This window comes from Molothrus aeneus, chromosome 2, assembly GCF_037042795.1.
Source record: "Molothrus aeneus isolate 106 chromosome 2, BPBGC_Maene_1.0, whole genome shotgun sequence".
NCBI lineage: Eukaryota > Metazoa > Chordata > Aves > Passeriformes > Icteridae > Molothrus > Molothrus aeneus.
The window spans coordinates 78,775,948-78,791,054 of NC_089647.1; the positions used below are offsets into that span (position 1 = coordinate 78,775,948).

At 38.1% G+C, this 15,107-nt stretch overlaps 1 protein-coding gene across 2 annotated transcripts in view; it reads left to right on the forward strand.

Moving 5' to 3' along the window:
• The window catches only part of ITGBL1 (integrin subunit beta like 1), a 129,678-nt gene that overhangs the window by 109,424 nt on the left and 5,147 nt on the right, over window positions 1-15,107 (forward strand). Inside the window, exons 9-10 of one of the 2 annotated variants that reach the window (XM_066545153.1) lie at window positions 8,929-9,075; window positions 13,835-13,948. In XM_066545153.1, the coding sequence (XP_066401250.1) occupies window positions 8,929-9,075; window positions 13,835-13,948 (261 nt within the window). Of the gene's footprint in view, window positions 1-8,928; window positions 9,076-10,983; window positions 11,174-13,834; window positions 13,949-15,107 lie in introns of those variants that run through there. The other variant, XM_066545154.1, reaches the window with a different exon arrangement.

Here is a 15,107-nt window from a genome sequence, read left to right on the forward strand (position 1 = left end):
TTATATCACTCATATTTTACATTATTACTTCTCCATCTCTTTCTTTTAAAATGATTCTATGTCATTTTAATGCTTCTGTCTCAGGCTGAACTTCCTGAAATATCTTGCTGAACTGTTTATTCTTTTATGTTTCCTTGTCCTCTTTTCATTGCTATTTTTCTACCACTGTTGCTGCCTAGGCAATCACAGTAAGGACATAAGCCCTTGCTAGTAAATCTGTCTTCAGAGCATTATAAACTGGACTGTGTGGGGTCTGACAGTGAGCACTGAGTGCCTGTAAGCACAAAGAAGGAAGAGCAGTGTTTTCAGGTTAAATGCATACTGAACTGAGAAATGTGATTGACAACCAAAATTATTTGAATAAGAATTGTTACTGGCCTTCTCCAGCCAGCAGAGACTGATTAATAGCTTGCTTTCCAGACCAGCTGTCCATGCAACGATAGAAAGACATGAGGTGAAAGCTATGATAAATTAGGGTACAACTGAATGAGATCCCATGGCCATGTTTCTGCATGATGGTAGTGAGTCATTCGCTTAAAAATTCAGCTGTCCATCAATGCAGTACCAAGAATAGAGACTTAATGCCTCCACAAAGACAGAGGTTGCAGGAGGACACAGCATAGATTTCACAGCACTCTCCTATTAGAAATTGATTCATATAATTATGGAATCACAGAACAGTTTGGGTTGAAGGGGACCTTTAAAGATCAGCTAGTCCAACCACTCCTGACATGGGCGAGGAACCTTTTCACTAAGACCAGGCTGCTCAGAGCTCCATCCAACCTGGCCTTAAACATTCTCAGGGGTAGGAAATCCACAGCTCTTGGCAACCTGTTGCAAGTCTCCACACTCTAATAATAAAAAAATCTCTTCCTTATGTGTCAGCTAAACCCATTTCCTTTCAGTTTAAAACCATTACCCTTTGTTCTGTCACTACAGACCGTGGTAAAAAAAAATCTCTCTTGGTCTTATACTCCTCCTTTCTAATATTGAGAGGTCACAGTAAGGTCTCCCCAGAGCCTTCTCTTCTCCAGGCTAAACAATCTCAAAGCTGTCAGCCATAAGAGGGGTGCTCCACCCTCTGATCATTTTTAGAGATAGTCTCTGGACCTGCTCCAACAGATTCATGTCTTCCTTCTACTAGAGACCACAGAGCTCCAGGTGGGGTCTCACCAGAGTGGAATGGAGGGGGAGACTCACCTTCCTTGACCTGCTTTCCAGGTCTTTTCTTCATGCTCCTTTTTCTGTGCCTCTGTACATAGACTTAATGTGCTAAGACAGGAGAAGGTGTCTCACGCAGCCTTTTCAGGATAGATATCTTTTACCTAATGGCCCTTGCCCCTATTGTTCAGGTTTTTTGATTATGTAAGATTTTCCCAGGTTTACTTCAGTGTTGATCCACAAAAGTATTTAACATCACATTTCCTTTGGCTTCACTTGGTTCTTTGAGTCCTTCATGTGCAAGTTAAGTGGTTTTAGTGTGCACATGTGACCAAAGAATCACATGTTTGCCAGCACAAGTCTTTGGCAACTCTGTGTTGCTTTTTTACACCAGGCTTGATATTTACTCATCCTGTAACCTGGTGAGACATACTTCTCTCTGCCCTCTGAGGTTATGGCTGAGCTGCTTGCTGCAGATGCATCCTAGGGTTTCAAGTGGTATTTATTTCCTTTATGTGTCCAGTCATGTTTTCCAGTGATTTCAGCACCGGATGCTCCACCTCTCTGGGCCAGCTATTGTCCATTACGACTTTTTTCTCTTTCAGTATTGAGGGCAGGCAGACAGGAACTCAGAACAGTAAAGATCAATTTGAAATGGATTTGATAATGCACTTAATTCCATTCACTTCAATTTGTTCTCTGGATGATTATTGGCCTAGCTATGAGTTCTTGTCACAGCCAAGTAGCAGCCATTAAAGGAATAAAACAAAACATTTGGGGTCCTCTGCATACCACAAGTTCCTGTAGAATTGTGCTGATCAAAAACTCTGCAATGAAACTAAACCAAACAAAAACAGTAAAAAGTTGGTTGAAACTAGGATCACTAGCAAAGGCTTAAACTTGTAACAGGTAACTCGTGTACTAAGATACCTATAGGTAACAAGATTGTTACCTATGGGTGTATCCATTTTGTATTATATCAGTGTATCATTCTGTGCTTCAAATAGTGGGCCACCAATAAGAATTAGAACATTGCTTTGATAAGGCCTTTTAATGTTTAGTCATAAATGTTTCCAGTGTCTTTAAGAATAAGAAACAACTAAGACTGGTCATTCCAGTAAAACTGTTCTTTGTCACTCATGAGAGTGGAATATTTTAAGTCTGATCTCTTTATTTTCAAGTGAGCAATTCCATTTGGATAACTTTTTAGTAATTGTTTTGGCCAGAGCACATAAAAATACAATCATCACCAAAATGCAATTCTAACACTGTAGGGAATCTAGTTGTGTCATGCCACATCAAAGAGTAAATGCAGATTATCTTTTTTTTTTGTTAATTCCAATGCCTTTAGTGATCATTAGTTTGACATTCTTGTTGTACTAAAAAGGTTTCCAGAAGCTGGAGGAGTTGACTTATTCTTGGAGCAAATGCTGAGGTAATTTTTATTTCACTCCTTACACAGATTTGCCTTCACACCTCTCTCTTCTTGAAGTGTCAGAAAACAGCTCTGCAAAAACTCTGCTTGAGATTTTACTGGAGGAGAATTTAGTGGTGTTTTTGTTTTGTTTTTTTTTTTAGGAAATCCACTAGTAAATTAATTTTCCCCACTCAGACGCATCTTTTGTTGATTTCATCCTCTTGCATTCTCATGCCCAAATATAAGCATCAAAGTGTCTGCATATAATAGTTTTGGTCAGGATTCCTTGTGTGCGACACAGAACATGGATAAGAGATGCCACCCATCAAGTTTTCTGTAGGACTTTTTATTTCTTCTCAACCAACAATAAGAAACTGGTCTTTAAATACATCTATTATATATTCAGGACCCAAAAGTTAGGGTGATCCTTTTGACTCAAAATTTTTCTTACTTTTATCTCTGTAAACTTGAGGCAAGTCAGGTACCTGTTGTCTGTGCTTCCTGATTTTTGACATTCTTAGTTTGTGACATGCTGTTCTTGTTGAGGTTATGAGGAAAAGAATGACACAAGTTTTTTTCTGTGTCTGCATCGACATCTCTTGTTGTTGAGCTTCTGCCAAGTCATCATGACATATTGTTGTTCTGTGAGAGTGCAGACCTTCTGATTTTGACAAAATAATACATTCCTTAGTTTACTCCTGTGACTGTGTTGTTGGTTATCAATGCAGTTCATTTGATCTCATTCTGGGGTTTCTTCTGACACCCACTTACACATTTTCATCCATGCATCATTTGCACCAGTATTAATATTTCCAATGTTATACTCTATGAATTGTCAGAGAAGGGAAAATCTGGAGTTTATAAGACATACATCTACCTTAAGCCACAGTTCCCAGCTTTCCAATGATTTAAACTTTTAAATCTGAGACAGAAACTTCCATATCACATTCTTATAGTGATGGATTCCTGGATTGCACAGTCATCACCAGGATGTACAATGCTAAAGCTCCCTCTCAAAGTCTGGTATAAGTTGCCCCTAATTGCCATGTTCTTTGAATATAAAATTTTCATAACTATCCAGCCAGACTAAATAATTGGATTCAGAGGAAGGTCTGCCTTTTTTTTTTTTTTGAATACAAGATATACAACAGGAAATGTAAAATCTTTCTTTTTTATGGAAATTCTAGGTCCATGCTGCAGAAATCATTAATGACATTTATTTTTGTGATCTGTTCAGTGGAGCAGAAGCATGATATTTTCAGAGATCATGTTCTTATGAGGACCAGTAAGACCACAACCATAGAAATAAGAGAGCTATGATTAATTATATGCTTCATTAAGCAAAGCTAAGTATGGAACAGTTGCTGTCAGACAATTTCCTCATTTCTTGCACTAATGTTGATCCACAGAAACAGAAGTATATAAGAAATTTGTAGAAATCTCTAATATATGTAAAAAACAAATTAGGAAAGGAAAATAATACCTGTCACTCTCCCAAACAAAGACAGGTTTTGGCACTGACTGGTCTGAGAATTCAGAAATATGACTCCTGATCTACCATGGCTTCTCTGACTATACGGCACATAATTTCAAAGTCTTCAGCCACCTAAATTAAAGCAATTTTTATCACCTGTGATTCCAAAGGCAACCCTTGCCTGACCCCAGCTTGGCTCCACAAGGACGCAGCAGTGCCTGTCTGGCTGCTGCCATCATGAGGATGTCCTTGATGCCTTAGGGCATGTCCAATGCCACAGGGCATCTGAATTAAACCTCTGATTTCTCTGAGGTTCTTACCATGTTAAAATAAAAGTTTATATCCTGTCCCACAGCTCTTTCATCTGTTCTATCAAAGAGTCTTTAGAGCAGGGACCATATTCTTTTGATAGAGGAAACTGAAGAACATAAAATTGTTGCAGAATTCAGTACTATATATGGATAGTGAATATACTAGATAGATATACTCTATATATCTGTATGAATAGAGAATTTTTATTATGGTATGTGTTATTGAAAAATGAAATTTATTTTCCTGGTGCAAAAAAACCCAAAACCCAAAAAATACAGAAAACCCAACCAACAGTTCATCCACATTTACTGAGCAAAACTGATGCAAACAAAGGTGAAAGTGATGGTATTAAATAGTGGAGAATTCATAGTTTAACTGGAGTAAAACTAATGTGAATCAGGGTTTTATCCTGACAATTCTAAGAGGAGAGTTAATGATTCAGTGCCTCTGTCCTTGTCTTTAACTGCTTCATCCTAGCTCTGAGGCACATCCAGGGGCAGAAACAAATAAATTTGGAACAACCAGTTGGTATTAGATTCAAGAGTGATGATTACAGCTAGTACAGGTATTAATGGCATTGCATAGTCTGTATTAAATTAAATTAATTTTAATTTTTTCTAATTTTTTTTTAATGGACTACAGGTTTATGTCCTGGTCACCCAGACATTTGTGTGGGTGTATGAAAAGTCAACACTACATAGATGCACAGAGAACTAAGTTTGTTTAGCTTTTCAGATAGCATAAAATATGATTCAGGTTTGCAAAAAACATTTTAATTTAATTTTTCTGCTCAAATGGGCAATGAAGAAATTGCTAGTACATTAACATTCAAGTTGATTAATAGATATTAATTTTGTGAATCCAAAAGGTGCTTTTCTGTTGAGCTCTTTTATTAGGCTTTAAATAGCCATTACACTATTCCCATGCTTCCCCCACATTGAATTCTGTGCATTTTGTGCAGCAAGAGCCTGTCTCTGAGCAGGCCATGCTCTCAGAACTCTTAAGACATTAAGCCCATGCCACCATCACTTGAAAGGTTGTTCCAATAGTCATCACCCTTGTTTGAAATGCTGGTTCATTTCTTACATGATTTTGTCTGTGTCAGGTTTTCTCTCGCTTTGTCTTTTTCTGGAACTTTGAGAATACTTTTTCTGATACCCTCTGAATTCCTCAGAACTTTTTAGTACTCTTCCAAGTTTTGCCAAAATCTCTTGAAACATGGATATCACAGAGTTGCAGGACTTTAACACCATCTCATCAGTGCTATAATTTTGCTCCTCCTCACTTTTCTCCATGTAGGTAGATGTGAGAATGACATTGGCCCTTTTTGCTGCAGTGTTTCACTTGAAGGTGCTACTGGACTGCCTGACTGTTGCGTTAGTCAAACTGGAGCCATAGTCCACCTTCATTAGACTTAGACAAGACTAACTGACCTACTTTGAAAATGTAGTAGACAGTCAGTATTTTAATTCACATCTATATTAGGTTTCTCCAGCTGCAGTTGTTACAACTGTTCTGGCCTTCTGGTATTCAATAAAAACCAAAAAATAAAAATCAGTGTTCAAAGAACATTTTTAGCATCTCATTTAGCATATTTGGGCAGGGTAATGAAGCCTGCTCACCTTGAAATATTTCTTGCAGATATATGTGGTTTAATATTCTCTTCTGATAATAATATAATGAAAAGTTCTGTGATTTAGAAGAAAAAATAAAAATGGAAATCCTGTTCCTATTTAAATACAACAAAAAATATTTGTTTCATTTTCTAGGTGTTCTATATCAGGTATCCTGTGTTATGCTGCAATTTTTCATATTCTTATTACACTTCTAAAACTTTTTATTTCTCATTCATTTAAAATACATTAGATACATTACTTGTATTAGTCTGAGAAACTTCTGTTCCTGAGATGCCAAATTGTGCTTGGGTCTGGCCCCAGTTTGCCCTTCAGGAATATCATCTGTTTGTAATGGTTAGTCTGTAAATAAGAACCAGTTTCCTCTATAAGGATTACTTCCATTTTTCATTGTGTTGGTGCTCCCCTGTAGTGGTGCCTTTTGTATTATAAAATGATTCTGCAGGTTTTTGGGGAACACCAACAACAGCTGCATGAGTAATCCTAAACCAAAATTTCCTACAACAACACAATTTCAGTTCCAGGCCTGGCAAGAAATAATTCATCATGGTGCCCAGTTTGGTTCGGGCTGATTTGGGTTATAATGAGCCCCTGCTAGTAATCTGCCACATCTTGCTTTTTTGCTGAATTCATATTTCACAGTTAAATCTTGTGGTTATTTGAGTTATAATTCTAAGGAAAATGACAGAGTATTTGGCACCATCTTTTTTGTCTTCTTTGCCCCTCCCACGTCACAGTCTTTACTCTTTGAGATAAATTTTTAAAACATTTTTTATTATTTAAAGCTCATTAACATAACTTTTTATGAATAAGCATTTAAAATGCAGTTTGTTTGTGATTTTAACTGTTTTCTGTTAGATCTGAAATATTGATAGACCAACACTTCTCAGTACACATGCTTAATCTGTATAGTTAGGGGTAAAGAAAAATCTCTAATTGAAGAACTCCAGCCAAAATGCATTGCTTAACATGATAAAATATTGATTTAACTATTCAGATTACCCCTTCCTTCTGTGATTTGCGAGGAGGCTATTCACAAGTAGACCATGTAAAGCAGTTGTTCTCAGACTACCACATTCACATGAGATAGCTGAGATGTAACAAGCAGTGGGCTGAACTCTTGTACACTTGCCACCTCAGTGGATGAGGCATCCAGAAAGCTGCAGCTGCCCAAGCTGGTGTCAGCTAGGAAGAAATATTAATTTTTAATGGATTATTTGAGACAAAAGAATCATTTATGGTTTGAAAATTTATATGGCATAAAGGAGGAGAGAAATTTCCTTTACAGAAAAGTGCCAGTCAAGTTTTCTGTGGTAAACTGCAAGCTCTGTTTCCTGCAAATGTATAGATTATTCATTACCTTTTTATTTGACTTGTGTAAAGGCTTTACAGATATGATCAGTCTCTTCATTCAGTACCACATAACGACTGAGAGAAAAATGCATTAAAATTATTTTCTCAGTGAAATTGCCATGGATTTCTTACTATTCACTGCTAAAAGAGTAGAGGGGTTTGGATCTTCAGAAATAATTTTCCAGCAGTGGCATCCAGTTGTATATTTTGCTCTTAATTAGCTAAATTAATCTGAGTTCTAATCTCTATGTTACTAATTTAAAATAAATAAGGTCGATAAAAATACTCTGACAGAAGCTTTATTTTAGTCAGTTCATAGACAATTGCATGACACCTATCTGGAAGGGGCATATAGGAAAGTACATATGCTTGTTTTCTATCTCTTGTATTTTGGGTTGTCATACAGTTGTTCTTGTTTCCCATTCTGACACAAAAGTTCAAGTAGCATCAATCTTTTATCATTGCAAGGTATCAATTTTTAGAAGTGGGTAGAAATACTGTCATAATAAGACTGTGTCATTGTTAACTGAGCCTTTAATATGATAAATATGATCAAAATATAATAGGCATCAATAATGTAATATGATTAAAAAACCTCAAAAATCAACACATTGTTTGGGATACAAAAATTAATTTGAATATTTAGATGCTGAAAATGATAACTCCAAGACTTTGGACCTCCCAGTATTTTTGTAATGAAAACTTTTAAGGTATTTGACTATCAGTAAACTTGAATGAATTTCACTTTCAGCAAACTACCAAGTTTGTCTCTCCTCTGGCCTTCTACCAGTGTTGCCTCTCAGTTTACAAAATCAAATTGCACTGGAGGCTCATGAGAAATCCACTAATCAGGAAAACTAAATAGCTGGTTTGCTTCCCTGCATCCCACAGCTCCTTGCTTTCCCAGATACTCCTACAGCTTGTTCCCTTCTTCCCAGTCCATGCTCCCAAATTATCTCAGTCCCTTCATTTCTCCTCCCTTGCCCTACACAGAAGATAGGATAGGGCAAAAGTCACTGGTATGTGTTTGCTTCCCTTGTAACTAATTAGCTAAGGAATTATTGTCTCTGATGCAGAAATATTATTCAAAGCTGAAAAATGTAAATCTGGCTGGGAGATATTTCTTCTTTTATCTCAATTTACCATTCCTATATTCTTCTCTATATTTGTTGACACTTTTCCCTTCTTCCTGGCCAAATTTTCTACTCAGCTTATTATTCAACATATTTTCAATTTTTTATTAACCTTTTTGCAAATAATTGTTTTAAAATTCTATTTTGTCTTTCCCCTCCCTTCTTTAAAGTGTGAGTTATGGCTTCTAGGGTTTCCTTGACCTATCCCTCACTTGTTTTCTGCACATCATTAGGGCACCCTTTTTAACACAAGAAGGAGAGAACTGGAGAAGGCCATCCTGCTGGGAAGGGATGCTGGGTGCTGTCCACCCATCAGTCTGTCTATCCCATAGCACACACTTCATGCTGAAGAGGTCTGACACTGTGACCACAGTCACAGTCACAGCAACCACAGTGACAGGTTTCTGCTTGTCTTGCTCATAACCAACCTTGGTGTCATTACAGGCCATGGTATCTGCTCATGTGGCCGATGCATTTGCCAGGATGGGTGGTTTGGAAAGTTGTGCCAGCACTCAAGGAAGTGCAACATGACGGAGGAGGAGAGCAGAAGTCTCTGCGAGTCAGCGGATGGCATATTGTGCTCCGGGAAGGGTAAGATCTGCCAGCTGAGCTACCCTGTGTCAGTGCCTGACAGAGGAAAATAATCACGCTCTGGAAGACTAATGTGCATGGCGGGGGGTTGTTGTTCAGTTACCCTCTCTTTCAAAGGCACTCATTATTAAAAGGATGTTAAAGGATGCTCTGTAATGCACTTGCATCCATTTTGTCAGTCACCCACCCCAGCCGTACACGTTCAGCAGCGTTGCTCTCCTATGCAATTTTTTTGTAGCATATAATTTCCTGTATGTGTTTAGCTGATGGTCTGTGGGGAACAGCTGCACATTATAAACTAACTGTTATTGCTCCTTCCACTCTGGGGAAAAAGGGCACTACCCACAGTAACACTCCAGTGGGGAAGATGGCAAATGTAATATATTGGACAACAGTATGTGGAGGAAAGTGTTTAAAAGCAATTTGGTACCCTTAATTCCTCTGCTCCCCAAAACAGCTGCAAAGGAAAAGTAGATGTCTGCAACCCCCACAAATGAATCCTATAAACTTTCTCATTTACTAATTTTCATTCATCTGGTTGCATCAGCTTCAGTTCAGCTCTAAAAAAGATTGCCACAGGGAAGAATAAAAGTTAGAAAATCTTGATAATTATCTGAAATTGTTCTCTGAGGTTCTTACCTTGCAGTCTTTCAGGCTAGGAAATTGCATTAATGGAAAGAGGGCTTTTTAGCTCCCCCGTAGTGCAAATTGCCTATTTTTGTATATAATATGTCTGAAGGAGAATAGACAAAAAAAAGACTGGTTGGAGGCTAGAATGCATTCAATCCAGACTCTGTGTGTCATTTCCTATATTTGTATGTCCCTTGCATAGACAGGAAAGAAATCTGCCAGCTGGAAAAACCAGTTAGGAGCCCTCTACAACAGGCGGATTTCCAGTTTTCCCTTTGGTAACTTTAATTTCAGTGCAGAGGAAATTTAAATGGGGTTTCCAGCCCAGGCTTCAACTATCTGTATTATCACTTATCAAAATTCTCCCTATTGCACCATTTAATTTTGTTTTAGGGCTTTTTCCCCCTCAGTTGATGCAGTGTCATAAAAAATAAGAAAGTTGCACTGTTTCTCTTTTTTTTCCAGATGGGACTATCTTTAAATTAGTATATGTGTAAGAGTGAGTGAGTTATAGAAATGAGAAATAGAAATTACTCTGTTTTACTGCAGAAGTTGACCTTTTTTCTCTTAATGTGTGCCTCACTGAGATTTTTTTATATAAAGCAGGAAGGTGAAGGAATATGCTTGGTACCAATAAAATGCACTATGTAAGATTCTGTATAAGTATAAACATGAAAAATGATGCTGATTTTTAAAATATTCATATTATCTGCTATCTTTTTCTAAGGATGGCTGATGACAGTTATTCCAGCCTGGGGTCTTACTATGAGGACAATTAGCTTTGAACATGTGTTGCAAGGGTACCATTTACTTTGAGGCTTTGGGAGTAGATAATCCATTAGGAATTTGCAGATATCAAGAATTTTTTACCTCTGTTGGCTATGCTGCTGGGGTGTGTCTTGGGATCTGGTCACTTTTATAATCTGTAGCAGCCTGAAAGGTGCTCTAGTGTTGTCCTTTCCAAACTGACCCATTCTGTGATTCTGTGACCCTAAATCCATACACAGAAAGAGTGGTGGGATTTTTTTTTTTTTCCTTTGGGGGAAATAATTTCTTTGGCCCCTGAGCACACATTAGAGAAATCACCTCCATAAGACATCTACAGCAGTGTGTGGCCAGTAAACATCCAAGGAGGCTACTATCTCCTTCCTCTTCTCTGAGCAGGATGGGAATCACAGGCAAAGACAGTCTAGTTATAAATTATATATATTAAATTATTATTAATTTTCCTGCAATGCTCTTTTTTTCCTTTTTTCCCTTTTTTTTTTTTCTTTCCAGATCTGTTCTTGATGCTAAGATATGTGTCTGGAAATCATGTCTTACTGGATATTCATAATTTAGAACACCGTTCATAGATAGTGAAGCACTATCCAGGAACCAAAATGGAAAATTTTTCTTTCTGATTCATTACAATGAGAAAAAAAATATTACTGGTCAAATAAAAGGGAATTTCAAACCTGTGCACTAATGGTGGTTTTTCCATTTTTGTTGGAAACCTAGCTGTGATATGCAAGTGCTAAAATGGACTGAGGATAGCTTGAGTTTCTGTATATAGGTTTTAATAGACTGTGAAGAGTCCTGGTTTTCAGCAGATAACTGCTGAACACTATCAGAAAATTGCACTCTGCTAATATAAGCAAAGTTGGGCATCCACATTCCTAGGCTGTTTTCAGAATCTTGGCTCGCTGACTGTGCCACCTGTAGCAAAAGCTCTTCCCAAGGAAAACAGCAACACCCACCACGCTGCTGCCTCCCTGGCAGTAAAGATAGGGCTGTACATGGTGACTGTAATGGTGCAGGATGTGGGCAAGGTAATGAGCCAAATCCCATCTGAGAGGAGCTGGCTGGGATCCCAGGAAACACCCTGCAACTCATTGGACTCAATTAAACTGAGGAGCCTCCCAGAGCAGCATGCCCTGTTCGGGGAGCAGACTTGATACATTTGTTTCCCTAACAGATTTTGCATTTTGGAGCCTTATCTTCCTTGCTTGACTTGGTGTTAAATTTGCTGCATCTTCTGCAAAATGGTTTTAAGCATCGTGGGCATCCCTCAGTAGCAGGATCAGTGCTTGCTGATGCAGAATCACTTCAGGCTTCTTACAGAGTAATACTCTTAATAACTGCTGTAATTTCACTAAAATCCTCATACTATTCCTCATTATTTTCAGATGTCAGTACCTTGCAGTTTGTATAATCAGAGGTATTTGGTTGAAATTGCCCTCAAGTATATCTTAGTGTACCTCTTATAGAGCAGCCCTATGATATGTCTGCTGTCCTCCACTGCCTCCTTATACAACAGCATTTTTGATCCTTGTAGGGAATGTCAGTATTTTCTATGCCAGTGGCCCTGTAAGCAATACTCAGAACCCATAGAAAAAGTAGATGCTTAATCAAATACTTCCATCCTCAAATGTTCTAATCACTAGCTCTTCCTGAATATATTTACATGTTCCATATGTTACAAGTTAAAGCATTTCCCTAAAATTAGGCAATGAGTTAATTTTTGTGAATTCGAAATAAGCATTAAATTACATATTTAATTACAAATCAGATACTCTGCTGAGACTGTTCTGAAGTTTTCAAGAATTAAGCTTCAGTATTTATGGGAAAAGGAAGGGAAAATTTGTTGCTCTCAACATATGCAACTTTTTTTCTTTAAATGTATTAGGATTATTACTATGGATTTTATTCAGAGGCCACTGAAAGAAGTGGGAAGATGGAAAAGCATGATTTTATAGGCTTTGGCTCAGGCCCTGTTGAGTAACCCATGAATCCTTTTTTGGCTACATTTTGACATATCCAAGCTTCCTTCTATATATTTTTTTATGTAATAATGCATTCAACACATTGGTGACTTTTTAATGGAATGATTCTGGAAACATTGCAGGAGGCCAGGATTTTCAAGTGAATTTAGCTCATTTATAAGCATCTTCTGTAAAAGGTCAACAGCTTCTTTTGTGAGATTTTTTTTTAACTCAGCCCCTCACAGATTAAAATTTTGCACCTATTCTTTGCTATAATTAATCTGGGTTTTTTACATTTTTTTAACATTGATTTCTGCTGTTACCCCTTCTTAGGGCTAGATCCATAAAATGATTTTTGCTTAGCAGTTAGTAAGATCCCCACTTCAGTGTTTAAGTGCATGAAATCTGCACAGGGCCAGGCTGCTGAAGATGAGATCTGTAAAAGCCAAGTCTCTTCAGCCAAATGCTGGAATTATTCAGGAGGAATTACCATCTCCTTGTGGCATTTCTAATTGCAGAAAAGCCTCTTTCACACACTTCTCAGGCTTCCTGATGCATGATTGTCCAGGGGCACCTGTCACTTTCCACAATTCAGAGCCACAAACCTTCTCCTAAGGGTAAGGACATCTCAGAGTCTTCCCTTCAAGGGAGGTTCCTGGTGCTCTGTGGGTTATGGCATCACCTGAATTTGACCCCACAGTCCCTGCTTTGCCTGTGAAGGTGTGGCCTGACATCCTTGAGGAGAAGAACAGCTTGTCCCAACAAGTGTTGTTAGGGCAGACTGCAGGAACGAGACAATTGCTGAGCTGCCATTACGTGCACAAACTTTTTCTGACCTGAGCAAATGTTCAGTAAGTCCATGGGAGGTGGAGAAGTTTCATTCATGGTGGTGAAGATTTTGGGGGTCTATAGATGTTAGTCTTGGGCACTGCTGGTCTTTTGTGAGCTCACCCCTAAAAGCTTTAGATGAGGAAGACTATTTTCTTCCTGGGTGTGATTTTACTGCCTTCAGTAACAACGGTTTGGGGACAATTTGAACTTTGCTAGTACAAAAAAGTAAAATAGAAGTTACTGGGGAGAGAAACCCTGATTGTAGGTCTCTAAAACCAAAAGAAATCTTCAAAATGTGAGTCCTGATTAATTTAAATAGCAGGATCAAAGCTATTAGTAGTAACATCCCATCATACTCCAACTCATGCCAAAAGAAGCCTTTCATTCAAAAGCCTTTTAGCTTGATTATTTTCTTTTATGCAACAGCCTTTTAGGCAGGATTTTGTGCACATGCACGTGTGCGTATGTGTGCATATGTGTGACTTTGGTTGTTATTTTCTAGTCTGAATGTGCCAGTACTCTTTGACTGTGAGTAATAATTTTTGTGATTTCAGGCTCCTGCCACTGTGGAAAGTGCATCTGTTCACCCCAGGAATGGTACATTTCGGGTGATTTCTGTGAATGTGATGACAGAGACTGTGACAAACATGATGGTCTCATTTGCACAGGTGCAGTATAGGCTAACACTTAATTGCTTCAGGAAACAAACCGAGTTGATGGGAATTATGTTAGACAAAGCCCAGCTTCTCCTTTCCCCACTGATGGAGGAAGCACATTTGCTGGTTATTCAAACCTGCTGTAATTGTTTCTTCATGCAGTGCAATGATCAACATAAGGTTTCAAAACAACAGTTAAAAGCCTGAGTGTGAATTTAAATAAGTAAGCCAGCTATGGAATCTATCAACAATTCTCTCTGCAATAGACTACAAGTTACTGGGTTTTGGCAAGGAACACAGTGCCATCATTATGGTTTCCTTAGCCTTTGTTCTTTTACTGGACATTCCATGTGTGTAATGCATTTTAAGTCGCAGACAAAATTCACTGGTGGGTTAGTAAAATAGATTTTTACAGGTTAGGGGCATAGTTGTGTGGGTTAAGAGAGCTTCCTAGCAATCAGACAATTGTCGGTGGGAGGCTGGAAGAGCTGATAGCTTTTCTTGTGATGTGATGGTAAATGATTCAAGCAGCTTCACCTTAACATTGTCTGAATATGCAGGTGGCAGATGTCGATGGAAATGGGCAAGCTGCCAACAAACCCTTGTGACAAGCGTAGTGACAAGAAGCAACATGGGAATTGCTAAATTAACTCACTGGCTGCTTCCTGTTACAAATCTTAATTTTAGAAAATCTTTGCTGAGCAATTATTAGATGTGGAAGAACTCTGCAAGCCAATTAGAGTGAGAGTGGGAAGACTGACACTAGTAAATTGTGTCTTCCAGCTAGCCCCATTAGCAAGGGTCATTTTCTGGAGACAACTAACCAGTATAACAAGAACAGGAGCCTTATCTGTAGCTCTAATGCCTAATCATGGATCTTCATAAAGTCAGAAGGAAGAGGAGTTTATGTAGATACAAAAGTTATAGAGGTCTCAAACTCAGCATCCAGGGGTCATAAAAATATGACCCCAATTTAAATAAAATTAATAGGTGGGTCTCAGCTGTTCCACTGCTGCAAAATAGGGCCAGGACATTTTTCACTTAAAACAGAGTTTGAGATAGGATTTATTTGTATAGCACTTCTGAGATTTTAGGTTTAAAGTTTTTCATGCTCAAAGCCATGGTTTAATTGCTAGTCTGTTGATAGGTTCTAATGGCTTTTTCTTTATGA